The 27177-nt window shown below is 45.4% G+C and overlaps 1 protein-coding gene across 2 annotated transcripts in view; it reads right to left on the bottom strand.

The window, feature by feature from the left end:
- Window positions 1–628: 628 nt before the first annotated feature.
- The window catches only part of ZZEF1 (zinc finger ZZ-type and EF-hand domain containing 1), a 130135-nt gene continuing 103586 nt past the window's right edge, over window positions 629–27177 (bottom strand). The window contains exons 39-55 of one of the 2 annotated variants that reach the window (XM_066363407.1): window positions 25474–25613; window positions 24871–25151; window positions 23966–24140; window positions 22382–22514; window positions 21281–21480; window positions 19655–19774; window positions 18040–18231; window positions 16610–16710; window positions 14778–14913; window positions 14311–14670; window positions 12254–12397; window positions 10633–10801; window positions 9972–10070; window positions 9428–9593; window positions 5859–6012; window positions 5139–5210; window positions 629–3307 (exon numbers count right to left, since the gene is read on the bottom strand). In XM_066363407.1, coding sequence (XP_066219504.1) covers window positions 3227–3307; window positions 5139–5210; window positions 5859–6012; window positions 9428–9593; window positions 9972–10070; window positions 10633–10801; window positions 12254–12397; window positions 14311–14670; window positions 14778–14913; window positions 16610–16710; window positions 18040–18231; window positions 19655–19774; window positions 21281–21480; window positions 22382–22514; window positions 23966–24140; window positions 24871–25151; window positions 25474–25613 — 2723 coding nt within the window. In that variant the 3' untranslated portion in view covers window positions 629–3226. The remainder of the gene's footprint in view (window positions 3308–5138; window positions 5211–5858; window positions 6013–9427; window positions 9594–9971; window positions 10071–10632; window positions 10802–12253; window positions 12398–14310; window positions 14671–14777; window positions 14914–16609; window positions 16711–18039; window positions 18232–19654; window positions 19775–21280; window positions 21481–22381; window positions 22515–23965; window positions 24141–24870; window positions 25152–25473; window positions 25614–27177) is intronic. The other variant, XM_066363408.1, reaches the window with a different exon arrangement.

Genomic DNA, 27177 nt, shown 5'->3' with positions numbered 1-27177 from the left:
AGGCAAGGCAGTTGGGGGCTTTAGGGGGATGTGTCAGTCAGATGCTGTCAGGACAGAATAGGCCATGAAGGTTAGTTAAGTCCAGCCCCAACCAAAAAGTCTATCTTCTCTAATTCCCAAGAGATAGCCCTCAGTGTCAGGAATGCTGAGCAAGAAGTGGCCAGCCAGAGAATTGAGCGAGGAAGTTGAGACCCAAAGGGAGGCCCAGCTCTGTATTTAGTGAGAAGCAAGGTTCAGAAGCACGTGACAAGATGCTTAAGGAACAGCAGGCCCAGGATTGAACCTGTCTTCCTCCTCTCTGTTGGCTGCACACTGTGTCCTGTGTGCCACAGGAGGTAAAAGATGAGCAGGGTGGGGGTGGGGGGATGGGCTGGGGAGGGCTGACTTGGGGATGAGAGCACGCGTGAACCTGAGCAGCTGTGCAGAGGGACAGACAGGCCTGCAGTCCAGGCTTATTCAGGTATGGTGGGAGGTGCAGCCGGGAGCCTAGAACCTTTCTGTTCCTTTCAACCCAGAGGCCTTGAGATTCTAGAATTTCTATCAGTTTGGGATTGGTAAAAACTCTTAAGTATAATCTTCACAGGAGAGGCAGAAGGAGGGGAAGGAGGAAAAAAAGGCCCACACACAATTTTACTTTTTTATATAGAATTTGTACAATATATTTCTCATTTGCATATTTTATCCACACCTTAACATCCTTTTTACAGGCTGAACTCAGCTGATATAATCAAAATTGTTTCTTTCAACCAAATAGGAAAAATTCAAAATCGTAAACCCGTAAGAAAACAAATTAAAGACGATGACGAAAATAAGTCACTCCTCATTAGGGACAGTGTCTGTTATACATGATTTGGAACAGAAGTTTCTTTACAGATTAGGCACATGTTTCCATACCGTCTTCATTCCTGCCAGTTCCATCTCATCCCGGGCCGTCCTGCCTCCCAAGAAAGATCGAAGGGATGTTGGTATTGATGGAAATGTTCGGTCAGATACTGCTGGTACCAGCTGCGGACCAGGAGCTTAGGGAGTCACCTGCCTCAGGAGCGCCAGGAGAGCAGAGCCTGGCTCGGCAGTGCCACCCAGTGGCTGGAAGCAGAGGCAGGGTGGGATGCAGAGATGCCAGGCCAGGAGGGCCTTGCCAGGAGAGAGCAGCAGTTGTGTGTGAAGGGAAAACTTCGGCTTGTTCTATGCAAATTAAGTACAGAGAGACCAGAATAACAAGAGTGGTATATAGAGAGAAGCTGTGAGGAGCCCCGTGTTTATTTACAATTTATCTTCTTGATGGGACGATGGGAAGCAAAGCTGGTGGCAACTGCCATGAGGGGCGTGAGCCCTGCCCTGCCTGCCGGTCCCCACTGTACAACGAGTCAGTTGAGGTATGGAGGGGTGTGGGTAGCACGGCAAGGTCAAGCAGTGAGCTGCACCATCTCCACGTCTGTCTTCCAGGGGTCCATCAGTGAGTCTGAGCCCTCGGTGGGGACCTCTTGTTCTCTGGGATTTCCCTCCTCACTGTGAATCCTATTTGGGTCTGGGTGCTACAGAAGGTATGGCCTCCTCTGAGAATGCAGGCAGAGCAAAAGATGTGAAAGGAAACACTTCTACCAAGCCAGTGGCACCTGTCTTATCACATCCTAACACCGCGGCCAGGCTTGGGCTTTGCTGACGTCAGGGTCATGAGCCTCAGGTCACCAAGTTTCAGGACCTGCTCCCTCGGTTTGTCCCCTTTGGATTCTTCCTTCCACAACGTCTCCCCAAGCAGCTGGGGTCTGGCTGAGGACCTAACTCTAGGGCTGCAGGAGGTCACTACCCCTCGGCCTCCTGACCCAGAAGGCAGAGTGCTCTTGCAGTGAGACCTGTCATCCTCGGCCTTTCCAATCCAGAGACGCGCAGAGCCTGCGGAGGGGGCTTTGGAGCCTATGGCAGTGCTGACCCGCTCAACCTGGCCCTGGCTACGAGCCTTCCTTGAGTTTGGTCCTGGGTGGTGAGACCAGCTGAGGCCCAACACCTGCCCTTAAACTGCACAGCCTCAGGCATTCTTCATGCCCACGAGCCCCACTGAGGCTGTGTACAGCCTATATGCCAACCCAGCTTCACAAGCCAGAGTGTGGCTTTGGAAAGAGGATAATAATCAGCACTTCAGGGCAAGACTACACCATAAAAAAGAAAGAAAGAAAGAAAGAAAACAGCATTCATCAGAATTAATGTAATTATTGCTAGACAAGTGATAGCCAAATAACCACGCAGAGTCCCAGAGGTGGATGTGCTGAATTACTGCGACTTTGGGGCAGAAATAAAATCATCATGTGGTTTTTGTTTTGTTTTGCTTCTAAAATAAGTTCTCCTCTGATAACACCTCAAAAGTTTCTTTAGGTACAGAAGCTAGAGAGATTCCTCAAGTTCTACTGTCACACAGACCAGTTTGTCCCCTGAATGACTGTCCCTCTGGTCATTCCCTTGAGGCCCTCTCAAGGGAGTCAGTAGTGTAGTTCTGTTCTAAAAACATGAGGTGGAAACTGAAATATATTAAAACAACAACTGAAAAAACTTGGATGTGCTGGGAGCCAGTGTGTGAGCGACGCCCATGCGGCCTGCTGGCAGTTCCCAAGGGCACTTGTTCTCACCGAGGATTCTCTGGGACGGCTGTGGCTGGGGAGCTGGCATGGCACACCGTCCCGTGCTAAATGCTGGGGACCAGGTGGTGGCAGGTGGGCTCTCACCGGTTTTGGGTTGGATTACCAAGTCTCAGGAAGCAAAAGCAAGAGAGGAGCCCCAGACCGGTGCTGCTGCCGGAGGCCTTGCTGAGAGAGACCGGCTCCATGCGGGCCGGTCTTCACCTGAAGGCCAGGTGCAGGCAGTTCCAGCGCAGCTGCGAGAACCTTTCCAGAGAGGCTGCTTCCAGGTCTTCCCTGGCCTGTGGCTGCCGCAGGGACAAGCCCTGGAGAAAGGTGGTCTCTGAACGACCTTCTCCAGGGCCTCGCGCCAGCCCTTGCTGAGTAATTTTGTACTGCTATGCTTATTCTCACATGCTACGGTGTGTGCAGGTGTCTAGCCTGGGACACGGGAAGTTCTTGGAGATGTGGCTGCTCGGCGTTCTGATTCGAGTGGACGTGGGAGCTCAAGGAGAGCCGGGCACTGACCCCACAGGACCTTTCCTGAATGAGCTCAGATATCTGCGCCAAGATCCCTGCGGTCAGAGGAGCTGGTTCCATGCACACCATACCGAGAGCTAACACTCGACGTTCCAGAGGCGGGTGGCCTTGTTTGGGTAGTTGATGGCCAGGCTGACAGCAGCAATGTTTTGCAAAGCCTGAGGAGAGAGAGAGTCATTGCCAGTGACCAGAACCATTTCCTTGCTCAGCTCCTTATGTGCTGGCTGAACAACACCCTTAGTTGAGCACTTGAGGGGGGCAGGGGCAAGGAAGCCAGAAGCCAGATACGGTTCCCCTCATCTGGAGGGAGAACCTGAGTCTGGAGAAAGAGACAAAAGCTACTGAAACCGCACGAGGACTTCACATATAAGGCAGAAATCATCACTGCTCTAAGAGAAGGACAGGTGCAATGCTGGGGGGCTCCATGACACAGAGGACACTATCTGCGGGGGTGCAGGTGGGGGTCTGGAAAAATTCTTTAGGGAAAGGGAACAGCACAGAGGTGCAGAAGGGAAGACAGAGCAGCCAGTGCTGGGGACCAGGAAGCAATGTTGGGAGGCTGCTAGGAAGGTGGGTGCCTTGGAGCCAGCTCGAGGCTGGTCTCCAAACTCAGCGCAGCAGGAATGGAGGACTGGCTGGAGGAGGAAGAGGCAGCACTGGTCCAGCAAAATAGATGGGCTGTGGGGAGGGTTTGGAATGACAGTGAGGAGTGGGACATGGGCACAGGCAAAAGGGAGGAGCCCACAGGGATATGCAATGTTAACCTTTCAGTGCCAAAATGGTCAAATCTCAAAATTTCATTTTGTGTCACACAGCTGGGGGTAGTGGTGGCAGTGCTGGGAGACATCTGTTAGGAGGGGAAGGGGTTTTTACTCTGCTTACAGGTTTCAGGAGAATTCACACAAACTCTTCCACAGTTGATGGGGGGACCCCTGCTTTTAAGCAGGCATCTGACCCTTTTTTGTTGGAGGAAGAGTTCACTGAGAAAGCTTGGCAGGAAGAGCGGGAAGCCCTGGCTGGGAGTCCCTGCCAGATGCGCACTTGAGTGTGACCCTGGGCAAATCTCTCATTTCTCCGAGTTTCAGTGCCCCTATCTGCCCGCTGCGGCAGTGGGACCACGTGCTCTGTGATATTCAGGAGTCTGTGAGCCTGAGGGTCTCAAAATGGAGTCTGGGGCCTGCGGGTTCCTGAGACTCGTTCAGATAGTAAAAACTATTTTCACAATAACACTAAGACGTTATTTTGCCTTTTTCCCTTTCATACTCTCACAAGGATACTGTGGAACTTCCCAGAGGCTAGTGTGTGGTAATACAAGTGAACACAGGAGCCTACACGGGCTCCAGCTGTCTTCTATTAAGGCGGACATTGAAGAGAGCTGCAAGAACGGAACACAATGCCACCCCTCTGCCTTTCACAAAACATGTCACTCATGTTAACATGAAATGGGTTATTTTTTAAAACAAATTGATAAGTAAACATTTAAAATTTTTGTCTTAATTTCTAAATTTCAAATCTAATTTAATTTCCAAGGGTATATTTCAATATATATAATGCACATAAATAAAAGCTTTTTGGGATCCTCAATAATTTAAAAGTGTAAAGGAGTCCTGAGACCAAACCGCTGTCAGCAGAGGAGTTCTAGCAGGGAAGAAAGTTACATCCCAAAATATCTGAAATCTAACTCTATGGAAACTTCAAGGATCTGCCAAACTGTAAATTTAAGGCATTGGTTGTTTTGGTTTAAAAGACACAAATTCTTGCTAGTGTCTTCTGACCCTACAGTTTAATATGAATGACACTGATAAATGGGCCTCAACTGCTCTCTCTGACACCAGGAGGAAGTGACTGAATTGGAACGGTGCTCCGTGTAAACCCTGGGTGGATTCTGTATGCATGCCCCAAGCTCAGAGGCTCTTGTCCTGGCCAGGGTGATGGGACAGCCCCCGCAGGCTGGCAGCCACCTAAGGCCAGCTCCGAGGGGAAGAGTACCTGAGCTGCACAGCGGAGAAGGTGGTCATCGGTGGTTAAGGCCAGCAGGTAATCCTGCAGCAAGCCAAGCTCCTGTGGAGAGAGCACAGTGCAGCTTTCACAGGCCACCTAGGAGACCCCCACCCACAACCACAGAAGCCTCGAGTGGGTGATCAGTGCACAGTACACCAGCACCTCACAGAAACCTCCTCACTCAAGAGCCATGGAAGGAGCTGGGCTGGAAGGAGCCAAGTGCTGGTTCCAGGGGGCTCTGCCCAGGATGACAGGGTGGGGAACCCCTCCTTGGATCAGTGTCCTCATGTATAAAATGAGGGGGGATAAGCTCAAGAACTTTGAAAGGCCCTTCAATCTCTCATATTCAATAAGTCTTTTGTGCTGAGGGGAGGGAAAAAGAGGAGGAAGAAGAAAGAACCCATCCGTTTTATTTTCCAAAACTTACTGTTGTCAAGTGCTGGTCCACACAGTTTTCCCTTGGCCTTAGGCCTGATAAAATAAGCATCCCGGGTGTTGCCCAGGCTGGGAGGTAAGAGCCTCAGACTGCAGCCCCTCAGCCTCCCTATGTGGCTCAGCAGAAACCTCAACCATACATACTCAGGGATTGGGATGGGGCTGGGGTCTGAGCCCTGCCCTCTGGCCAGGGCAGCAGAAGTAACAGAAGTACGTGGTGGTGCTGAGCCCTGGCCCAGATACCTGGGGCAAGAGGCGGGGCAGGGCCCTCACCTGCGCGCGGTTCTCGGTGACAAAGAAGAGCTCGGTGAGGGCACGGTGCAGGGGCAGGAGGATGCCTGGCTGTGTCACGTCCTCAAACAGGCTGTACTCCATGTGGGTGAAGAGCTGCCACAGGGGCTTTAACAGCGAAAGGTCACAGAGGTCGCTGTGGGAGGAAGTGGGGTCAATTTACTGAGGACCATGTCAGACAGATGGTAGGTAATGAGAACTGCAGCTAGGACTCTCCCTTCCCCCACATCTAAAGTTATTACAAGATAGTCCTCTAAAAAGTAGCCAAAAAATATTCACCACTAGCAAAAAAGGAAAGGGGCAAAACCAAAACTGCAAAACAGGACTCCAAGGAAACAGGGGGTCCTGAAGCATATTCATGTCCATCAACTGCGCATTTCTAAAAATAGCTCTCAAAAAGAACTCCCAATGAGAATGAAAAATATTTCAAGTTAAATATTAAGTGAAAAAATAAAACTGTTTATATAAAATAAAATTTAAAATGAAAAAAGAAAACTGCATTCACAATATTGTATAACCACCTTAAAAACAACAGTAAACAGCCCTGGCCGGTTGGCTCAGTGGATATAGTGTCAGCGTGGTGTATGGACATCCTAGGTTCAGTCCCCAGTTGGGCACACATGAGAAGGTACCGTCTGCTTCTCTTCCCCCTCCCTTCTCTCTCTTTCTTCCCCTCTTACAGCCAGTGGCCTGATTGGTCAGAATGTTGGCCTCAGGCACTCAGGATAGCTTTGTTTGAACATCAGCCCCAGACGGGATTTTCCAGGTAGATCCCAGTTGGGGGGCATGTGGGAGTCTGTCTCTTTAATCTCTCCCTCCTTTCACTTAAAATTCCCATTTACAATAGACTAAAAAGAATAGAATACTTAGGAATAAATTTAACAAAGGAGGTGAAAGATCTCTACACTGAAAACTATAAAACACTGGTGAAAGAAGTTGAAGACACCAATAAATGAAAAGATATTCTATATTCATGAATTGAAAGAATTAATATTGTTTAAATGTTCATACTACTCAAAGCAATGTACAGATTAAAAATTCTAATAGCATTTTACACAGAAATATAAAAAATAATTCTAAAATTCATATGGAATGACAAAAGAGCCTGAACAACCACAGAAATTTTGAGAAGAATAAGGCTAGAATTATCACACTTCCTGATTTCAAACTATATTATGAAACTACAGTAATCAAAAGAGTATGGTATCAGCTTAAAAACTGACAAAGAGATCAATTGAACAGAATAGAGAGCCCAGAAACAAACCCCTGCACATATGATCAATTAATTTTTGACAAAGGTACCAAAAATATGCAATTAGGAAAGGACAGCCTCTTCAATCAATGGTATTGGGAAAACTAGATATCAACGTGCAAAAGAATAAAACTGGACCCGTCTTACATCATACATAAAAACTGACTCAAAATGGACTGAAGACTTAAATGTAAGATCTGAAACTATAAAACTCTTAGAAGAAAACAAGGATAAGCTCCTTGACACTGGTCCTGTCAATGCTTTTTGTATTTGATGCCCAAAATGAAAATAAACAGTGGACCTACACCAAACTAAAAAGCTTATGCACAGCAAAAACAATAAATAATCAGCAAAATGAAAAGGCAACCTACTGAATGGGGAGAAAGTATCTGCAAACCACAGATCTGACTAGGGGTTAGTATTCAAAATATGTAAGAAACTCATACAACTCAATAACTAAAAACTAAATAGCCTAATTTAAAAACGGGCAAAGCATCCTGGTGGCAGCAGTTCTTTGATGCCAGAATGTCCTCTTTTGAGACACCTGCCTAATAGAAGCTGATGAAGCTGATTCTAAATTAGCAAAACAAAGCTATTCTACTTGTTTGTATCCTTTTGAGGATTTTACGACAAAGATTCAAAGTAAAATGAGTTGAGCACTTTTTAAATACTGATTTTAGGCTCATTTTCTATTATCTTTTAAGTGGATCTCACAATACTTCTAAATGCCTTACATGTGAATTAGGGAGTCTGGGTGTTTGTATTAAGAGAACCATGACTGCTGCTGCTTCCGTGGTGATGTTCCTCTGATGATGCAATATGTAGACCTGGTGGTACTCTTTGTTGGGTCTCAGTTCAGAGGATCTGCTAGTAAAGGGATGAACTGACTGTTCTAGGAAACTGGAAAGGTCAATGGAAAGAAAATGTGGATAATATTTGTGTAACAGGAAAGGCTCTGCAGAGGAAAAAATTGGGTAGAGGATCCAAACAGACATTTTTCCAAAGAAGACATAAAAATGGCAATCAGGTACATGAAAAGATGTTCAGTATCACTAATCATCAGGGAGATGTAAATCAAAACCATGATGAGATACCACCTGATGGATCTTATCAAAAAACATAAGAAATAACAAATGCAGGCAAGGCTGTGGAGAAAAGAGTGAACCCTTGTGCCCTGTGAGGTGACAGGTGCGCTAGCTCGATGGCAGGAACCCTTTCACAGTGTATATATCTATCAAGTCATCATATTCTATACTCTAAATATATTACAATTTTATTTGTCAGTTATACCTCAATAAATCTGGAAAAAAGAAATAAACTAATTCTAAAATTTATGTAGTCAGGCAGGGTTAAAAATAGCCAAGACAGTATTGAAGATGAAGAACTATGCTGAAGGATGTGTACTATTATATATGTAAATCTGCTATAAAGCTACAAGATTTAAAAAACAATTCTTTTATTTATTCATTTTAGAGAAGAAGAGAGAGAGAGAGAGAGAGAGAGAAGGGAGGGAAGGAGGAAGGGGGAAGAGCAGGAAGCATTAACTCTCTTATGTGCCTTGACCAGGCAAACATGGGGTTTCGAACCGGAAACCACAGCATTCCAGGTCGATGATTTATCTATTGTGCCACCACAGGTCAGGCAAAGCTACAAGATTTAAGACAGTGTGATACTGGCACAAGGATAATCAAAAAGACCAGTGGAATAAGAGACTAGACACAGATCCATGCACATATGGGTGCTTATTTTGTGGCAAAGATGGTACTGGAGTGTCCTTATAAGTCAAGTAGAGACCCATGTGAAAAAAACTAATTTTAACCCCTGCACCTAATTATCATTCACTAAAATTCATTCCACATTGATTGTAAATCTAAATGTGACAAGGAAAACAAACTTCTTGAAGGTAACATAGGAACATATCTTTATGAGCCCAGTGTCAACTAAGGCAAAAATGTAAGACAACAAAAGCACTAACAGCCTGACCAGGCGGTGGCGCAGTGAATAGAGCGTCGGACTGGGATGCAGAAAACCCAGGTTCGAGACCCAGAGGTCGCCAGCTTGAGCGCGGGCTCATCTGGTTTGAGCAAAAGCCCACCAGCTTGAACCCAAGGTCGCTGGCTCCAGCAAGGGGTTACTCAGTCTGCTGAAGGCCTGCGGTCAAGGCATATATGAGAAAGCGATCAATGAACAACTAAGGTGTTGCAACGTGCAATGAAAAACTAAAAGTGAACGGGCAAGCCATTGTGATAGTTACAATATAAATACCCAGTAAAAGACTCGTAGCCAGAAGGCAGCTTACCTGTGGGTGCAGCATCGCACGATCCTCAGAAGTAGGTGAATGGCTTTTAACCGCTGATGACCAGTCTGGCGACAGGCCACACCCACCAACCATTCCCAAATTTTGGCCAAGGGGAGGTGCGGTACAACTCTTTCTTCTGACAACATTTGCTTCAAAATCTCAAATCCTGAGTAACCCCACAAAACAGATATTTTAATAAATAGGATATAACAATTGATCATTAAATTTTGCCTGAAATTATACCTTTTGTAAAAGCAACAAAGAGACATTTTCATTTCCTCTGTTTTGCAAAAATGCCCTAGCAAATTCTAAAAGAACAAGTGTCTTTCTTAGGTGGTCTTCTCTCTGGCCATTCAGGTTTACAACTAACCAACTAAGACATATTCAAGAGTGACAAATGTGGGGTTTGTGAGACAAATTTGTGGTATTCTTAGAGAAAAGTAGCTGCTTTGATTTTAACAAAGATCAATGACATAATGGCACTTACACCCACAGTGTGTCCCTGGCAGGGAGCTTATGCAAACAGCAAGAGAGAGGCACACACCTGTCTGGAATCGGCCCAGGTGTCCAGCCGTCACAGTGAACTTGTAGCCCCACTCAGTGTTGCTCATGTCAGAGGTGAAGCGGTAATATAGAGTATCACCTGGGTCACATAAAAATCATAGACAGGTCAGGACAGTGCAGTAACAGGGAATGACAGCAAATGAGGCATTTCTGATGAAATATAATAAACCTGGTTTTAAATCCTCCTATAATTTCCCTTGTATTACATTTAAAACTTAACATTAAGAGTCGATATAAGCAAGTATAGCCTGATCAGGCAGTGACGCAGTGGGTAGAGCACTCACCTGGGACACTCAGGACCCAGGTTTGAACCCCCAAGGTCATCGGTTTGAGTGTGGGTTCATTCGGATTGAGCGTGAGCTCAACAGCTTAAGTGTGGGTCACTAGCTTGAGCAGGGGATCATAGACATGACTCCATGGTCGCTGGCTTGAAGCCCAAGGTCGCTGGTTTGAGCCCAAAGTCACTGGCTTAGCTGGAGCTCCCCAGTGTCCACATATGAGAAAGCAATCAATGAACAACTAAGGTGCCGCAACAAAGAATTGATGCTTCTCATCTCTCTCCCTTCCTGTCTGTCCCTGTCTGTTCCTCTCTCTCTCTCTCTTGCGGGGGGGGGGGGGGGGGGGAAGATAACTAAGTATACCTGGAAGCTCAAAATCTTTCCATTTCTGTTGAGACCCACTGAAATTGTGTCGATCCTGCTGAAAGTCACTGCTGCTGGACATGGCTAATTCATCACAGCCTTCCTCTGTATTGCACTGAGAATCAAATTTGATTGAGAGGTAGATTGCACCAGGAATGTGGACTTTATCCTAGGGAGGGGAAATGAGAACACTTTTGTCATTACTGGTCAGTAACTGAGGGCTTACCTCATGCTAAGTCCTGTGACTGAAACTGAGGCTATAAGAATGAGTGAGTCCCAACCCTGCCTGCCAGGAGCCAGGCCTAGCCAAACAGGGAGTGTGCGCATGGGCTGCACACACAGTAGCAACGACACCTGTGCAGACTGGGGCATGGCAGGCAGGCTTCACTTGGAGGAGAAGGGGAAAGTAGAAAGAGTCACAGCAAAAGGATGTCTGGGTTGTTTTGAAGAATGATGAGGACAGGAGGGGCTTGTCAGAAAAGGACGACTGGCAGGAAACAAGGTGAAAAGGGGATATGACTGTATGGGGTTACACTTCAGGCAAATGGAACAGCTCTGGAAAGTCTGATGTGTTTAGGGAACAGCAAGGAGCTATGGCTAGGATAAAGGGTGAACTTTGTGAGTCGGTACTCTTGGGCGGTGGGACAGGGGTAACATGTGACCCTGGAGAGACTGGCAGGAACATATGTGAAAGCCTGGTGCACTAAATAAGGTGTTTAGACTTTTGAGTGGCAAGAGCTCTGGAAAAGCCGTAAGCAGGAGAAAGCCTCAGGTTTGGTGTCATGTGAGGAGCATTCTGACAGCTGTGTGAAGCCAGGCCAGGCTGTGGCAAGGCCAGTAGTGGAAGAGTGAGGAGGCCAGAGAAGGGGAGGAGAGTCAGGGTGAAGATAAGGTGACCCTCTTTGGGGTAGAACTTGGTAACTCACTAATGTGCCTACACAGGGCTGGGGGAGTTGGACTGGACCCAGGAACATGGAGAGGTTAGAAGGAAGAAAGTAAGGAGGTTTACATTTCCGCAAAACAGAATCTCAGCTGAGCAATACCCAGGTTCTACACAAGTTTCTCTGTCATCCACCACTGTTGTGATAGGATGCTGGACCCTCAGAAGTGTATGCCTTGCCACCCCCAACATTTGAGCAGGGCTAAAGAAATGCAAACTCCTACCTCCCCCTGTCCAGGTACAAAGTTAAGGACGGAAAAGATAAGGCCTTTCAGTTCTGAGTCATTATACAAAGGGGTGTAGTCCCCAAGGTATGCCAGGTCATCAGGAGACAAGTAGAGTAAGGGCTGAACCCAAACCCACACTCAGACCCACTGCTGGAAGACACCAAGGATCCACTCCAAGGACCTTGCTGTAGGAAAAGTACACTTTCCTCCAGGGCCAGTGGCCCACTGTTGTCTATTAAAACAAGGTCAGGGTAAGAGAACACTTGGTTGTACAAGATCTCAGGCTTTAGGGAGGCAGACTGCAGCTAGACTCACTAAGCACTTTCCCAGTGAGGGCTAACCAGAGGAGAAGAGCTGCTTGGGAGGCAATGAGATTCTTGCTCCCAGCAACCCTGTGGGTCCTGACAGCTGCACACCCTGAGGCTGGGCGAGCCTGGCCAACCCTGGGCCTTACCTCAAAGTTGGTGTTGTTGTTATATGGGTGTTTCGACTCTCTCACTTGCACCTCCATTCCTGGCTCCTCCATGAACTGGCAGGCAGCCAGGGCCATGGTCCCCAGCATGTTTTCTCGGCAGCCTTGGAGCACCTTCTGCAGAATCTGGCGGGACACGAGGCAGGGAATGTCAAGGCCTGCCAGTGGCAGGGCTGTGGAGCTGCCCCTTCAGGAAGAAGGGAGAGTCTATTTCAACCCAAGACCCTTCCAAAGGGGCTGGTATCCTGCACCCTGCCCCTAGTCCCTCAAGCCACCCTACCAGCCAGCTCTCAATGGAAGGGGCCCTTGCTGTAAACCACGACACTGCAGCACTTTCAGAACAATTCTTCTTGAAGGAGGTCTGAAAGAACCAACAGGACTAACCAGAGAGGGTCCTGGTCCCTGAAGAGTCCTGAGCCCAGCAGGGGGATAGACATGCAGATACACAACTACAGCACAATGGAATAAAGGCCCAGACTGAGGTACAGGATTAGCAGCTCCATGGGGCAACAATAAGGGGAGGGCATGTTCAAGACGGTGACTAGCAGGGGCTAAATTCCTTCCTTTTATCACTTCCAAATGAGAAGTGACATGCCAGCCATTCCAAGGCTGTGAGGCTGTGAAAGGATCTCAGGGACTTAGAAATGAGTGGTATTCTAATGAGATAGGCAAATTAAGGGTTAGAGGATAAATTCTAATGAATCCTCATGTACTGTGTGCGTGCATGCGTGTAGGTGTGTAGCGAGAGGACAGGATATGGATGAAGAAGGTAGTAAGTATGGCTTACTACCTGCATTTGGAAACTGGGAAGGTGGTGATAAAACTTTCTAGTTTGGCCAGAGACAGTGCCTAGGGTCCCTGAGTTCTAAACCCTTTTCTGCTATGTGGATCCTTCATGTCTACACAGTAGGAGGTAGAAGAGATGCTTCGAGACCTGTGAAAGATAGCTAACCCAGCACTGCTTTAAAAGACCAAGTTGAAGATTTGATTTAAAAAGAAAATAGGCCCTGGCCGGTTGGCTCAGTGGTAGAGCGTTCGATTCCCGGCCAGGGCACACAGGGTTGTCTGCTTCTCCCCCCCCCCTCCTTCCTCTCTGTCTCTCTCTTCCCCTCCCGCAGCCGAGGCTCCATTGGAACAAAAGATGGCCCGGGCGCTGGGGATGGCTCCTTGTCCTCTGCCCCAGGCGCTAGAGTGGCTCTGTCGCGATAGAGTGACACCCCGCATGGGCAGAGCATCGCCCCCTGGTGGGCGTGCCGGGTGGATCCCGGTCGGGCGCATGCGGGAGTCTGTCTGACTGCTTCCCCGTTTCCAGCTTCAGAAAAATACAAAAACAAATAAAAATAAAAAAAAATAAAAAATAAAAAATAAAATAAAAAATGGCCTCTACCTGTCAAAACTGAACCTAAAATCAGAGCATTGGACTTAAGAGACTGCAGACCCAGATGAGCCCCATGTCTGCTGCCCGGAAGCGGGAAGCCTTGCAGAAGCCTCCCAGCTTGATTTCTTCACCTCTGGATTGCAATGCAACACAAGTGTAAGTGCTGGCACAGTATCTGACCTGAGGTAGACATTTTAGGAACGATGGTTGAAAAGAGAAGACACAAACCATCCTGGAAGTCTTCCTGTATTATGGAAACAGGGAATCAGAGTTGTAATTAATCCTGTCCCCTGGGCTTCACACTAAGTGAGATGCTGGGGGACACAAGAAGAGACAGGCTAACAAAAAGAGTTAGATTCCAAAGTGTGAAAACAAAAAGGAAGAACTGCAAAGACAGGTTTCATGAGGTCATTATTCCGAGCACCAAGTCTGTCCTAAGGCTGAGAACTCAGCTCTAGGCCAGTACTTGGGAAAGTTCAACAGTGACCCTATCCTGCCTGTGTTGCATTCACACCTGTCTGGGAGTCCTAAAGCCACACAGGTAAGCTCGCTCCCAAAGGCACTTGCTAGAGAAATTTTGTTCAAACACTGGGGGTGGGGGTGGGGAAGGGACAGAGGAGGAGCAAGTGGGAGAAGTGACCAGCTTGGCCTGCTCAATTACCTTCTCCCACCGGTGCTTTTCTTCCAGTTGCATGAACATATCAAAAATGTAGGTCATATGGGCAGGGCCACTTAGCTCCAGGATGTCCTCACTCACTGGCACGTGCCTAGGCCACTCAGCGAGCAAGGATGCGAGCACGTGGCGGGCATACAGGATGGCTGTGGCCTCATTCACACGGAAAAGGTAGTCCCGGACAGCCCTCTTGCTCTTGCAGTTCAGCTCCTTGTGCAGGAGGGTGGCGCTCTTGCTACGGCGCTGCTTGGCGTAGCTCTGCTGCAGTTCACTCTCTGTGCTGGAGATCAGCTTCTGGGTCACGGGGTTGGATTCAGCAGTGGCCTTGTCGCAGAGTGTGGGCCGGGACTGCAAACCCAAAGACACCACCATTACAGAGGCCTACCCTTCTCACAATTGGGGGTAGGGTGGGAGTCAGGGACAGACATTTTGTTTCCAAGGTGGAGGCGACATACCAAGCACGGTAAGATAATCATGTCTGTATCCACAGCTTTGGCACTCTGCTCATCCAGTCTCAGACTCCTACTGGGTTGCCACTTCTGAGCCAGCGTCCGTATCCTTTCATCTGTGGTGAGCTCATCGCCATCAAATCTTGAAAGAAGAAACACAGAGTTGAGTATGTAAGTTATTGAGCAAGGCAAGAGTTTAACCTGCAGTGAAACTTGTCAGAAATGTTGATCAGAGTTATTTCTGTTACTTTGCAATTACACTGTTACTTTCCATATTTTGCAAGCTAGATTCACAGTGTTCATTTATACTCATGCACACAGATGTGCACATATATGCCTTGTGGCAGAGAATGCAAATTGTCCCTCAGGATCCATCCCTCCTTTCTTTTAGAACAAAGTTCCCTGAAGTTTTAGCAAGATACAAAATCAGCCAGCAAGAGACATGGTTCCCACCCCCTTGCAGCTAGAACTTAGGTTCTTACTAATGGGAGGCTAGGGAGGTCATATGTGCCACTTCTAAAACCCACCCTCAGACAAGTGCACTAAGGAGGCGTTCCCTTCCCCACTTTCCCCCTCTCCTCTGCACTGGAACAGAGAGGTGGTGTGAGTGAGTCAGCTCTGACCACACAAATGAGACCAAAGTGGGTCAGTTTGTGGAAGAGAGCTGCCCACTCACCCTGGACTGCTGTCTATCCCTAGACTGTTCCCTCAGAGGAAAAACAAATTCTATCTTCCTTGACCCATGACATTTCTGAGTTTCTTAGTTACAGCAGCTTATTAGGCTGTGCCCTAACTGATGCAACTCTGCTTCATCTCACAGAGGATTTGAGAGAATATATAAGAAATATGTATGGGAAAATAGAAATATGAAATAAAAAATAAAAGAAACATCAAGTTGGAATTGGATATAAATTAGAATAGTTAGTCAAAACTAGGATATGGGGATAGAGGATATTAGTTGCAGATAGCTAAAGTTCTACATAAATTTAAAAGCTGGGCCCAAGAACTCGCTCTGAATTTCCTGTCCAAGAGAAAGGAAATATTGTTAATTTTATAATAATTCTTGAAGAAAATACATGAATATGCAGTGGTAAAATAATAAACAAACAAAATAACACTTTTGAAAAGAAGGCTCTGCATCCACTCTGCATTGCTTGCTCCCTGGGATGACTGATATACAAGAGAAACCTTGGTATCTGTCTCCATTTCTACATCCATAATGAGTTTACTCTCAGAAGCAAACTGTAAATGTAAGTTTTTCCAAAGGAACATACAACACAATTCAAGACAATCCATGCAGTATATCACAGCCAATTTTTTTTTTTTTTGACAGGGAGAGTCAGAGAGAAGGACAGATAGGGACAGACAGGAAGGGAGCGAGATGAGAAGCATCAAGTCTTTGTTGTGGTATCTTAGTTGTTCAACAATTGCTTTCTCATATGTGCCTTGACTGGGGGCTACAGCAGAGCAAGTGACCCCTTGCTCAAGCCAGTGATCTTTGGGCTCAAGCCAGTGATCATGGGGTCATGTCTATGATCCCATTCCCAAGCCAGTCACCCCATGCTCAAGCTGGTGAGCTTACATTCAAGCTGGTGACCTCCCGGTTTCGAACCTGGGTCCTCTGCGTCCCAGGCTGATGCTCTATCCCTGCGCCACCACTTGGCCAGGCAGTACAGCCAATTTTCACATCAGCTTATGAAGAACTAAAAGCCAGTTCCACTCCTGCTTCTTGGCCTATCAGGAGTTTTTCTCCAGCTCTAGTTGAGGAGATTAACAACGTTCTGCCCTCATGTGTTCTCATACTCACTACACGTCAGCTGCATCTAAATGCCCCTTACCTTTTCTGAACTTCCAGGAAGAAGGAATCCGTCCTTTTCATCTGCAGTTCGTATATGGCCCGGAGGATGTGCAGAGGGGCATTGAGGGCATCGTGAGCCATCTGCAGGCCATGGAGAGGAAGTGGTAGAGAGACAATTTAATGTGCTCTAACATATTATCCATAATCTAAACTCAAAAGTGGTAAAATAATTATTTTATCCAGTTAGCACAGGTTATAATTTAAGATCATATGAGGAACTAAAGCATATAAAATTATAAGCCCTAAAACATGGATTGTAAAATTTGCATTACTATTCTAAATTCAAAGGAAAAATATAAAACATAGAAGCACCAAAAGAAATATGTTAACAGAATGCAACCCTAATAGTCAATAATTATCCACCACACTATATTCATTGCTAGCTTCTCTGTAGCTACCTCACACTCAAGTTAGACAACTGGCACATAAATCTAAGTATATTGTACTTTCTTCTAATTTTTTTTAAAAAAAACTGTACTTGTTTTTCTGACATCCATCCCATACTGTTTTACACTTCATATAGTTAGACCCTTTGAGCTCAAGCCCTCACCCATTTTCATATCAATCTGAGGAACAGTGGATTATCCAGGGAAAGTAAAACAGTATGTCTGAGAAACTGATTTGGGGATTTATGGATGGGCCTGGAAATTACATGCCAAATTTTACATGTATATTTGAATGTGTAGTTTATAGGAGAAAAGATCTAAAGCCTTTGGGTCCATGAACCAAAAATATTAAGAACTACTATGGTAAGGGCCTTTCCATTCTTCAGAATCCGTGCTGTACAATACAGATCGATTCTTTTTTTTTTGTGTGTGTGTGTGTGTGTGTGTGTGTGTGTGTGTGTGTGTGTATGTGTGACAGAGACAGAGGGAAGGACATATAGGGACAGATAGGGTCAGACAGACAGGAAGGGAGAGATGAGAAGCATCAATTCTTTGTTATGGCACCTTAGTTGTTCACTGACTGCTTTCTCATATGGTCTTGACCAAGGGGCTACAGCAGAGCAGGTGAACCCTTGCTCAAACCAGTGACCTTGGGTTCAAGCCAGCGACCTTGGGCTTCAAGCCAGCAATCTTTGGGCTCAAGCTAGCGACCATGGGGTCATGTCTATGATCCCAAGCTCAAGCCAGTGACCCCGCACTCAAGCTGGTGAGCATGGGTTCAAACTGGATGAGCCCACACTCAAGCAGCGACCTTGGGTTTTCGAACCTGGGTCCTCTGCGTCCCAGTCTGATGCTCTATCCACTGCACCACCGCATGGTCAGGCAGATTAATTCTTTATGAAGTAAATTTTCAGGACATCAGACTGAAGCATTTTCATGTGGAGGGTAAAACCATGATCCAAGCCAAAAAGAATCCATTCCTTAAATTCTATTTCTGTGCCCACACCATGACCCAAGAACATACCAAGAAACAAATTCTGGTAGGCTCATCCAGGCTTTCGAGAGGGTCTAGTTTCTTCTGCTCTGGCTCACTCGGGCTGCTGACTGACCGTTCCACCTCCTCCTCTTGGTCCACTCGTTCATCTAGCTCCAAGTCTCCACGCTCAGCCAAGGTGTTGATCTCCTTTTTTGAGGAGTATAGCATGATGGACAAAATCTACATAGAAAGAAATTTATGCAGGGCAGGAAAGTGAGTGTTTAGTAGGTAAGACAATTACACATATCTTTAACCCTCAAGGGGTAGAAACTATTTGACTTAACTTTTTAAAAGATGTCAGAGTTCACAAAAAAGAATGGAAAATTAGTAAAGAAACATGAAAACATGTTCAATTGTACTTGTAATCAAATAAATGCTAACTAAAACTATAAGGGAACTTTGTGTTTATTAACTTTGCCCCTGATAGTTTAAATTGATACTATCCTTTTAGAATGCATTTTGGTGAACTGAGATCACCTGATAGACATTTTTCTAAGTTGCTAGTTTTTATAACCACAATTTTTAATGGTTGCATATGATATAAGAAGGTGAATTATTTACCTAACGAACTATAAAAATGTTTGTAGTCTCTGACCCAGTAACTCATCTTTGAGGAATAATGTAAAATACATAAAAAGTTATATTCATGAAGCATTAATGATGCCAAAAAATTGAAACACCTGTACACATCATATGGAACCATTAAAAATGATGGTTATGAAAACTAACAAATTAGAAAAATGGTTATCAGGTGACCTCAATTTATCTGAATACCATGCTAATTGTGCAACCTAAATCAATCAATCTATCTATCGATCTACCTATTACAGATACAGAAGAAAAAACCGAATAAAGAAATACACAGAATACTAATGGTAGCTGTGTTTGGGGGGTAAAATTGAGTTTTTCTTTCTTTTTTTCAAATTTTCTGCAATGTGATTCTATTACTGGAATAATAAAAACATTTAATTTAAAATATTCCCTAAGAACAAGAGCTCAAATCTTCTCCAGGTTATCAATTAATATGTTTCAGTATATTTTCTGAAAACCTAACCAAATCCTCTGTTTCAACTGCGAGCTGTTTCTTCAAGTGCAGGCCTCTGTGGGACTGAGAAAGGCCGGCTGAGCACTCCCAAAGAGCAGCAGCCCTTCCTGGACCTGAAGCTGGCACTTGGTACAGAAACTCCACAGCGAACCATGTTCTATTAAGAACAATCTAAGGCCTATGGGGAATAGTAATAGAATGAGAGTTATCAACTAGCATCCTACAAAAATAAAAGTGATGACAGATTTAGAAACTGATTTTAGCTCAAAGGAACTTTAAAGGGAAATAATAATTCAAGGGAACACTTTATTATCAAGACATAATGTTTCCATAAAGTACTTCTTTTCCAGTGTCCTTTGAACAAACAAAAAATTCATTTTCCCTGACAAGGGAGGACAGGTATCATATTCCTATTTCCAAAAGGGAAGGTAAGACAGTTTTGACAACTGAAGAATGAGAGTGCACAAGAAGAACAGCTATAACTATCTGATGAGCCTAACTCCCAGGCTGGCAAATCTGCACCAGTTAGCAGCAGGAGGGGCCACCTTTATCCCTTACTTCCAGGTCCCGGAGCAGCCACGTTTTACTGAAGCCAGTCCCTTTGCTGCACCTTTTCACCAGCAGCTTCAGCAAATCAGTCTGAAAGAAGGTAGCATGGGTCTCTTCAAAATCATGAGTCTGCCGAACAGAAAAAGAATGCTTTACAACTGCCTCAGAATGAGGAAGGTAAGGGTTACTAGGGAGAAACAAGTCTCCTTCAGAAACTGGTCTCAGCCAGTGGCCCAAGGTCACCCTTAAGTGAGGAGTCAGCAGGAAGGGTAAAACTCTGAACATTAGCCATAACCTATATCTGTTCATTCACTCAACAAATATTTCTGAAACCTAGTACCTTCTATGTGCTAAGTCCTATGCTGCTAAGAACAGTGGTTTTACGTTCCTCATCTATTTGCTACCTTCCAAAAGCTTCACACTGCTCTTTAAACTAAAATCCAAGTTCCTAGTCATGGTTGACAAGGTCCTACAGGCTCCCTGCCTGCTTCTGTAGTCCAGTCTGGTTCTTCTACACTATCCTGAATCCCTGGAGGTGTTCTTTCTGCTCCCTGACAACCATGCCTGTTCCTGGAGTTTGTTACTCTCCCAAAATGCAATGCTCTGCCTAGACTCCTTATCTATCACCTCAAATTTTATCTTCTCAGAAAGGCTTTTTCTGACTCATGATAGTTTTCCTTGCAGGCTTCTTGCTGTCTCGCTTACAATTTAGACTGTAAGCTCCATAAAAGCAGGGACCTGCTTTCTAGTTCAAAACTACATACTCAGTTCCATCTGGCACTTGGTGCTCAAAACCTTCACAGAATAAAGGATTCAAAGACAGAAATGGTTTGTGTCCTCAGGAAGTTTATTTTCTCTTGCCTACTATAATGTAAACAACCAAAACCATAGCAGGTTGTGGTAAATGCCATGATATCAACAAACAGCGGATGTGTAGTGTCAATCCTAAAACTACAAACTCAGGGCTGGACCAGAGCAGAAATGCCATCTAGTCTGGTCTCACTGTGGTGCTTGATACTTTCCATGCTTCCTCGCCAGTGCTGCCAAAGTCAAGTAACTTACACACTTTTCAGATGATATCCTTCTTTTATGACTAGTTCTGCTGGGAAGGCCATACTGAAAGTGATCCCTTCCTCCCCATTCATGCCCCTCAGAGAGCAGAAGAACTGAGTTCCCATAAGCTAAGGCTTCTCATCCCCACACCAGTCATCGCCCAGCTCTAACCTGTCTGCCTCCTCCCTCCCCAACGGACAAACCTACTGCTCAAAGACCCTGTAGGATGCTAGCCCCCGTCTTTTTCCTTCATCTTTTCTGATGATGAACCAGAAAGAGCTGTGGTTCCAAGGGAAGTGAGAAAACATTTGGTTCATTTTTCTTTTAATCTTCCAAGGTTATGTGCCCATTAGGCAGTAGTGCCTGGTTCCATAAAACAGTACTACAGAAAACCAATTATCAAGAAAATTATGTTTCTTCTTTAAAGTTATTCTTGTGCAAGGCCCCAACCATTTCTTAAAATAATCAGAATCTTATGGTTAAGCATCCATTGAAATTAGATGGTATTTCCTTCTAGTTAATGCCCTGTAGATGTTAAATTATAGCCAGATTAGGTAGCAAATGGGAGAGGTTCACCATTACCTTTAGTGTTTTATATAATCCTTTGAGGGCCAGGGACAGGACCCAAGTTGCTTCCACTGCTTCAGGACAGTGGCTGTCCATGCTGGTCTGCAGAAGGTGACTGGCGATAAAGGCAAAGTGCTGGGAATATTGGCTCAGCTGGGTCTGAGAGTCACTGCATTCCTGTCCTCCTCCTTTCTGGACCAGCTGGTAGTCCTTCACTGAAGGATGATGTCAGATGGGAAAAGAAGGCACCAAAAGTACAGTTAATGCCTCCTGCAGCTATAAGTTTCTTCCTCAATAATGTGCCTTGCTGAAGCAAGAACCACAACCCCCAAAACACAAATCTCCTGTCTTCAAACTTAGCCAATATTTTTAAGCCCAGCTTGCAGGTAAGTACAAAAATGGTACTGGACCACCTAGTCACCATGCAACTGAAAAAGGAAATTCACATTCCTACTACTGTGCACAAACAAGTTTCTCCAAAAATAAGATAAAGGTGGTTAAAGAAAGCTCTTAAATGCAGTACACATGAGAGACTTCCACTTTTAAGCAAGACTAAGAAAGAGGGATCAAATTTACTCTTCTACCTCAAACAACCAGAACACTGAAAATTTATGAAACAATGGTTTGCAGACACTGGACAACATGTGGTACAGGACTATGATCCCTGAGAGAAGGGGTATAAACCACGTGAGCCCTCCAGTAGCTCTCATTATCTGGAGATAATTTCTAGGCTGCAGAGCAGGTAGTGAAAATGCAAGCAGAGTCCAGCAGCTCAATGAATTGAGGAGACAGAGGTTAGTAGTGTTCAGGAAATCAAAGCAACTAAAATTTATGGGGTAGAATGCCACAGAGAAGGGAGAGAGAGGGTGACAGGATAGAGGAAGAAGGAAGGGAGAGGGAAGGAAAAGGGAAGGGAGAAGGGAGGTAGAGAGGGCCTTCAAATTTATCCCAATAATCATTGTTTCAAAGAAGGAAAAAGAAGCTCAGGGATCCGTAACTTGTTTTGTAAATTAACCACACACAGCAGCAAGAACCAAGGTATCTTCATTGATTTCAGAATATGCAGAGGTGAGACAGCTTTCTCCCATTTTTAAAAGAAATAATTATGCTTGGGACCTGTTTTCCTTTTCCGAGTTTTGACATCAACGATCACAGCCCTGTTTTTCTCAGTAAAGTGCTTCAAGATGATCACATTATGTGGCTCATTGGCATTATCCATATAAACACAGCGGGTCCCCACACATAGAACCTAGAACATGAAAGAGAGAGACAGAAAAAACAACTCAATAGCACACAGAGCCTGACCTGTGGGGTGCAGTACATAAAGCATCGACCTGGAACACTAAGGTCACTGGTTCAAAACCCTAGGCTTGCCCACTCAAGGCACATATGGGAGTTGATGCTTCCTGTTCCTCCCCCTCTTCTCTCTCTCTCTCTCTCACCTTCTCCCCTCTCTAAAATGAATAATAATAAAAAAATAGCACAGAGAGACAGGAAAGAGTACTCAGTAAGACAACAGCCCAGCCCCTTCTGCTTGTGCCTCTGACTTCAACAAGCACTCAGGGATAGGGTTCTTCTCATCTCCAAGGCCAGAGCCCGACAGAGGCCTGGCACAGAACTAGTTTAAGTGTTTTGCTGAATGAAGAAGCCATGATTTCAAATCCTCTTTGTCCCAACCAGTTGAGATATAAAGATTAAAAATGAGATCAGGATGAATGCCAAAGTGAAAAACAATTGTATTCTGAAGTGCTTTGTAATTTACTATATTACAGTTACTATTATTCAAAGCCAACTACTGGCTAACAAAATGAATCAAATAACTAAATTGTTGAAAATGCAAGTTAAGCCTGACTAAGTGGTGGCGCAGTGGATAGAGCGTTGGCCTGGGATGTTGAGGATACAGGTTTGAAACCCCAAGGGCGCTGGCTTAAGCGTGGGATCATAAACACGACCCCATGGTCGCTGGCTTGAGCAAGGGGTCACTCGCTCTGCTGGAGCCCCTCTGAGACAAGGTACATATAAGAAAGCCATTAATGAACAACTAAGATGCTGCAATGAAAAATTGATGCTTCTCATCTTTCTCCCTTCTAGCCTGTCTCCCTGTCTGTCCCTCTCTCTCGTGTGTGTAAAAAAGAAAAAAAAGGCCCTGGCCGGTTGGCTCAGTGGTACAGCGTCGGCCTGGTGTGCAGAAGTCCCGGGTTCGATTCCCAGCCAGGGCACACAGGAGAAGCGCCCATCTGCTTCTCCACCCCTCCCCCTCTCCTTCCTCTCTGTCTCTCTCTTCCCCTCCTGCAGCCAAGGCTCCATTGGAGCAAAGATAGCCCGGGCGCTGGGGATGGCTCCTTGGCCTCTGCCCCAGGCGCTAGAGTGGCGGCTCTGGTCGCAACAGAGCGATGCCCCGGAGGGGCAGAGCATCGCCCCTGGTGGGCGTGCCGGGTGGATCCCAGTCGGGCACATGTGGGAGTCTGTCTGACTGTCTCTCCCCATTTCCAGCTTCGGAAAAATACAAAAAAAAAAAAAAAAAAAAAAAAAAAAAAAAAGCAAGCTAAACAAACCATCCCATAATCTTGAAAATATATCAGTATTATACAAGCAAATTATATAACTGAGGGGAAAAAAATTCCAAAGATATATGCTATAGAGACTTTGATGTGTATGATGAAGACCGAAAGAGGTGGCCAGGCCCACAGAGTGATGTACCTGGGGGAAGCCGACCAGCACCAGCAGGGTGAAGATGTTGGTGTGCTTCAGCTGGAAGGGCAGCTGCTTGATGCAGTGGTCAGTGAAGGTGGCAATGACGTCACGCCACAACGGGGCACTGTTGAGTGACCGCAGGATCTCTGCCATGGAGCATGCCCAGTCCAAACCCACCCGGCTGGAAGGCAAAAGCTCCATTAGGTGGTTATGCACAGGATCCAAGCTCAACCCAGCAAAGCTCACTACACTCCAGGGCAAACCCAGAAGCATGCCAAAGAGCTGTTCATTAGTTATTTAAAAATTACCAGAATGATGCTTTCCATATAATGGTAAGTGGGGAATAAAAATCAAGATGTTACTTGTATATAAATTCAGCCTACATTTTAAAAAATCTCTATAAAAAGTTACACACATGTTGAGCTTGTGTACATTTATGACAGAAAAAAAGCTTGGAAGAAAATATATATATTTTTATTTTAATTTAGTTTTCCTTCTTTTTTTGTTGTTGTTGGAAGGAATATATTAAAATAGCATCAGATGCATTAATATGGGTATAAGCCAGGGTGATCTTTATTCTTCATTTCTGTTTTACAAATTTGGTATTATGATCATTACTTTTATAATGAAAACAGATCTATTTTCTTCAACTCCAAAACCTATACTTACTGTTCTCAGGGAAAAACCACCCAGAGAGTTGAATCAGCAGACAGTGCCCAGACTGCACAGCTGTTTGAATGTGGGTTTTAAGCACAGTTTAATGTCTACTGACAGCATTGCCAATAAAACTAATTCTATTTTCACCACAGATTCCCAGACAACAGCACTGAAGCGCATTGAAATCAATCAATAAGCAGACCATTAACCTAAAGAAATGAATACCCAGGTAGAAGTAGAGAGGGGGTGGCTACCTGTCCAGACACACAGCTCCCAGGCTGAAGAGCAGATGGGTGGTTTTCCAGCCATCTGGCACAATGGAATTGTCCCCTGCAGCAAACAGGTTGTGTTTGGCTGAGAGGACCTTGATCACTGCTGCATCTACTTCTGATGGTAAAAGGCGGATGATTAACTGGCCAAGAAGACCTAGGGTGAGGTGGTAGGTTTCATTTAGGTGGCCGGCGTTTGAGATGACAACCTGAAACATGAGTGGGAGGACGTGCTCCAGGTCTATCAGGGGGACTGTGGGATCCTGCTAAAAGAGGGAGAAAAATCAGTTCAATACAAAACCTATACAAAAACACCAATTAAAGACTCCATTCCCTCATGTTTTATTTTCAGCTGGCGTAGGGTCAAAGGAATTACTCAGTGTTTTTCTCAAATAGCTTACATGCAATCAATTGTAAAATAAACATTCCCAGGTATCCTCTTATAATCCTACTTCTAATTTATAATCCTACCCTCAGGGATACACAGATGACTGCTATTGACAGCTTCAGTATATGGTTTACAAAAACTTCTTTTTCTATGTATAACACCACCTCTCTTTTTAAAAGAAAATGCCATTGGCCTCTTACCGACTTTAAGGGAGGTAACATGGCTGCCAGTAATCCCAAAATCCTCTTCTGTGAACACTCAGCAAACACCTGCTCAGGGCTTGGAGTAACTGCCTTTTCCTCGGTGGGCTTCTGAGATGACGCTTCTAAATTTTCAGCATCTGAGTTGTAAAATACCAAACTTTTAGATTTTTCCAGCTTCTCTATATGTACAATGAGGCAAGTAAACCACTGCACTGTCCTTCACTGTGCCACTAAAGAACAAAGCTTGGACTTTAAAACCTATTGCTAAACATGTCTGCTCAAGGAGGCCTACCCTGACTACCATATTAAACAGGGGTCCCCAAACTACGGCCTGCGGGCTGCATGCGGCCCCCTGAGGCCATCTATCCGGCCCTCGCCGCACTTCCGGAGGGACACCTCTTTCATTGGTGGTCAGTGAGAGGAGCATAGTTCTCATTGAAATACTGGTCAGTTTGTTTATTTAAATTTACTAGTTCTTTATTTTAAATATTGTATTTGTTCCCGTTTTGTTTTTTTACTTTAAAATAAGGTATGTGCAGTGTGCATAGGGATTTGTTCATAGTTTTTTTTATAGTCCAGCCCTCCAACGGTCTGAGGGACAGTGAACTGGCCCCCTGTGTAAAAAGTTTGGGGACCCCTGATATTAAATATAGAGCCTTCCCATTCTCTCTCCCATCCCTCTATAACCGCCATTCCCCTGACCCTGCTCTTCTGTACTCACAGTATTTAACTACTGTTTAACATACTATGCCATTACTATTACTGTGCATTGTCTGTCTTCCTTTCCTTTTTCTTTCTTTCTGTGTGTGTGTGTGTGTGTGTGTGTGTGTGTGTGTGTGTGTGTGTTTTAGAGATGTGTCACAGATACCTAGAAATGTTACTGGAGCATGGCAGGTCCTCAATCAATACTTGATGACTGAAGAAGCTATATGTGAACCAGGATGCTGATCCTCAGTGAAATCAGACTAGAGTAGACTTTGATGACCTGGGCTAACATGGGACTTTGATGACCTGGACTGACATGGATTGTCAGGCTGTTTTCTGGAACTTAGAATTATATACACTGCAGAGATAAGCATCAGCCCCTTCTGAGAGCTGGCCCCAAAGACAGGACAGGATACCAGGAGCTCACCCCTGCCTCCCTAAGCTGCCAGAGGATGAGCCCACAACACCTCCATCTCCCAGCTCATCAATTTTCCCACAACACAGCTCTGACCTTGCCACTGCTATCTCCAGGAGGATGTGTGAAGCCTCCCCAGCACACGGACCTCTCCAGTGCTCCCCTCCATCCGACACACCTGCTAAGGGATGTCTCTCCTGTATTTGTCTGGGGGTTTTCCACTCAGGGGCCTTTGATCACGTTCTTTCGGCTCTGAATGCCCTTCCCCACAGCAGATCCTAGCACTTTCAGAGTCCCCTGAAGCCCTTCCTTTAAAGGCTTTATATGAATACAACATGTTCCAGTTAGATACCAGTCACTGTTAATACCACTTACCCCTCTCTTCCGAACAGAATCACATTCCACCTCAAATTACAGTTACCTGCACCTTTGTCTTAAACCCTCCCAGACAGCTCCAGGAGGGCAGGAGCTATGTATCTGTCTGTCTGACTTGGCCCCTGTTTCATCACCAGGGTCTTCCACAGTGCATGGCACACAGAAGGCACTCAGTAAATTAGGGAATAAACAAGGTAGAAAGCAGG

This window comes from Saccopteryx leptura, chromosome 2 (genome assembly GCF_036850995.1).
Source record: "Saccopteryx leptura isolate mSacLep1 chromosome 2, mSacLep1_pri_phased_curated, whole genome shotgun sequence".
NCBI lineage: Eukaryota > Metazoa > Chordata > Mammalia > Chiroptera > Emballonuridae > Saccopteryx > Saccopteryx leptura.
This window is presented reverse-complemented; position numbering and strand designations above follow the sequence as displayed.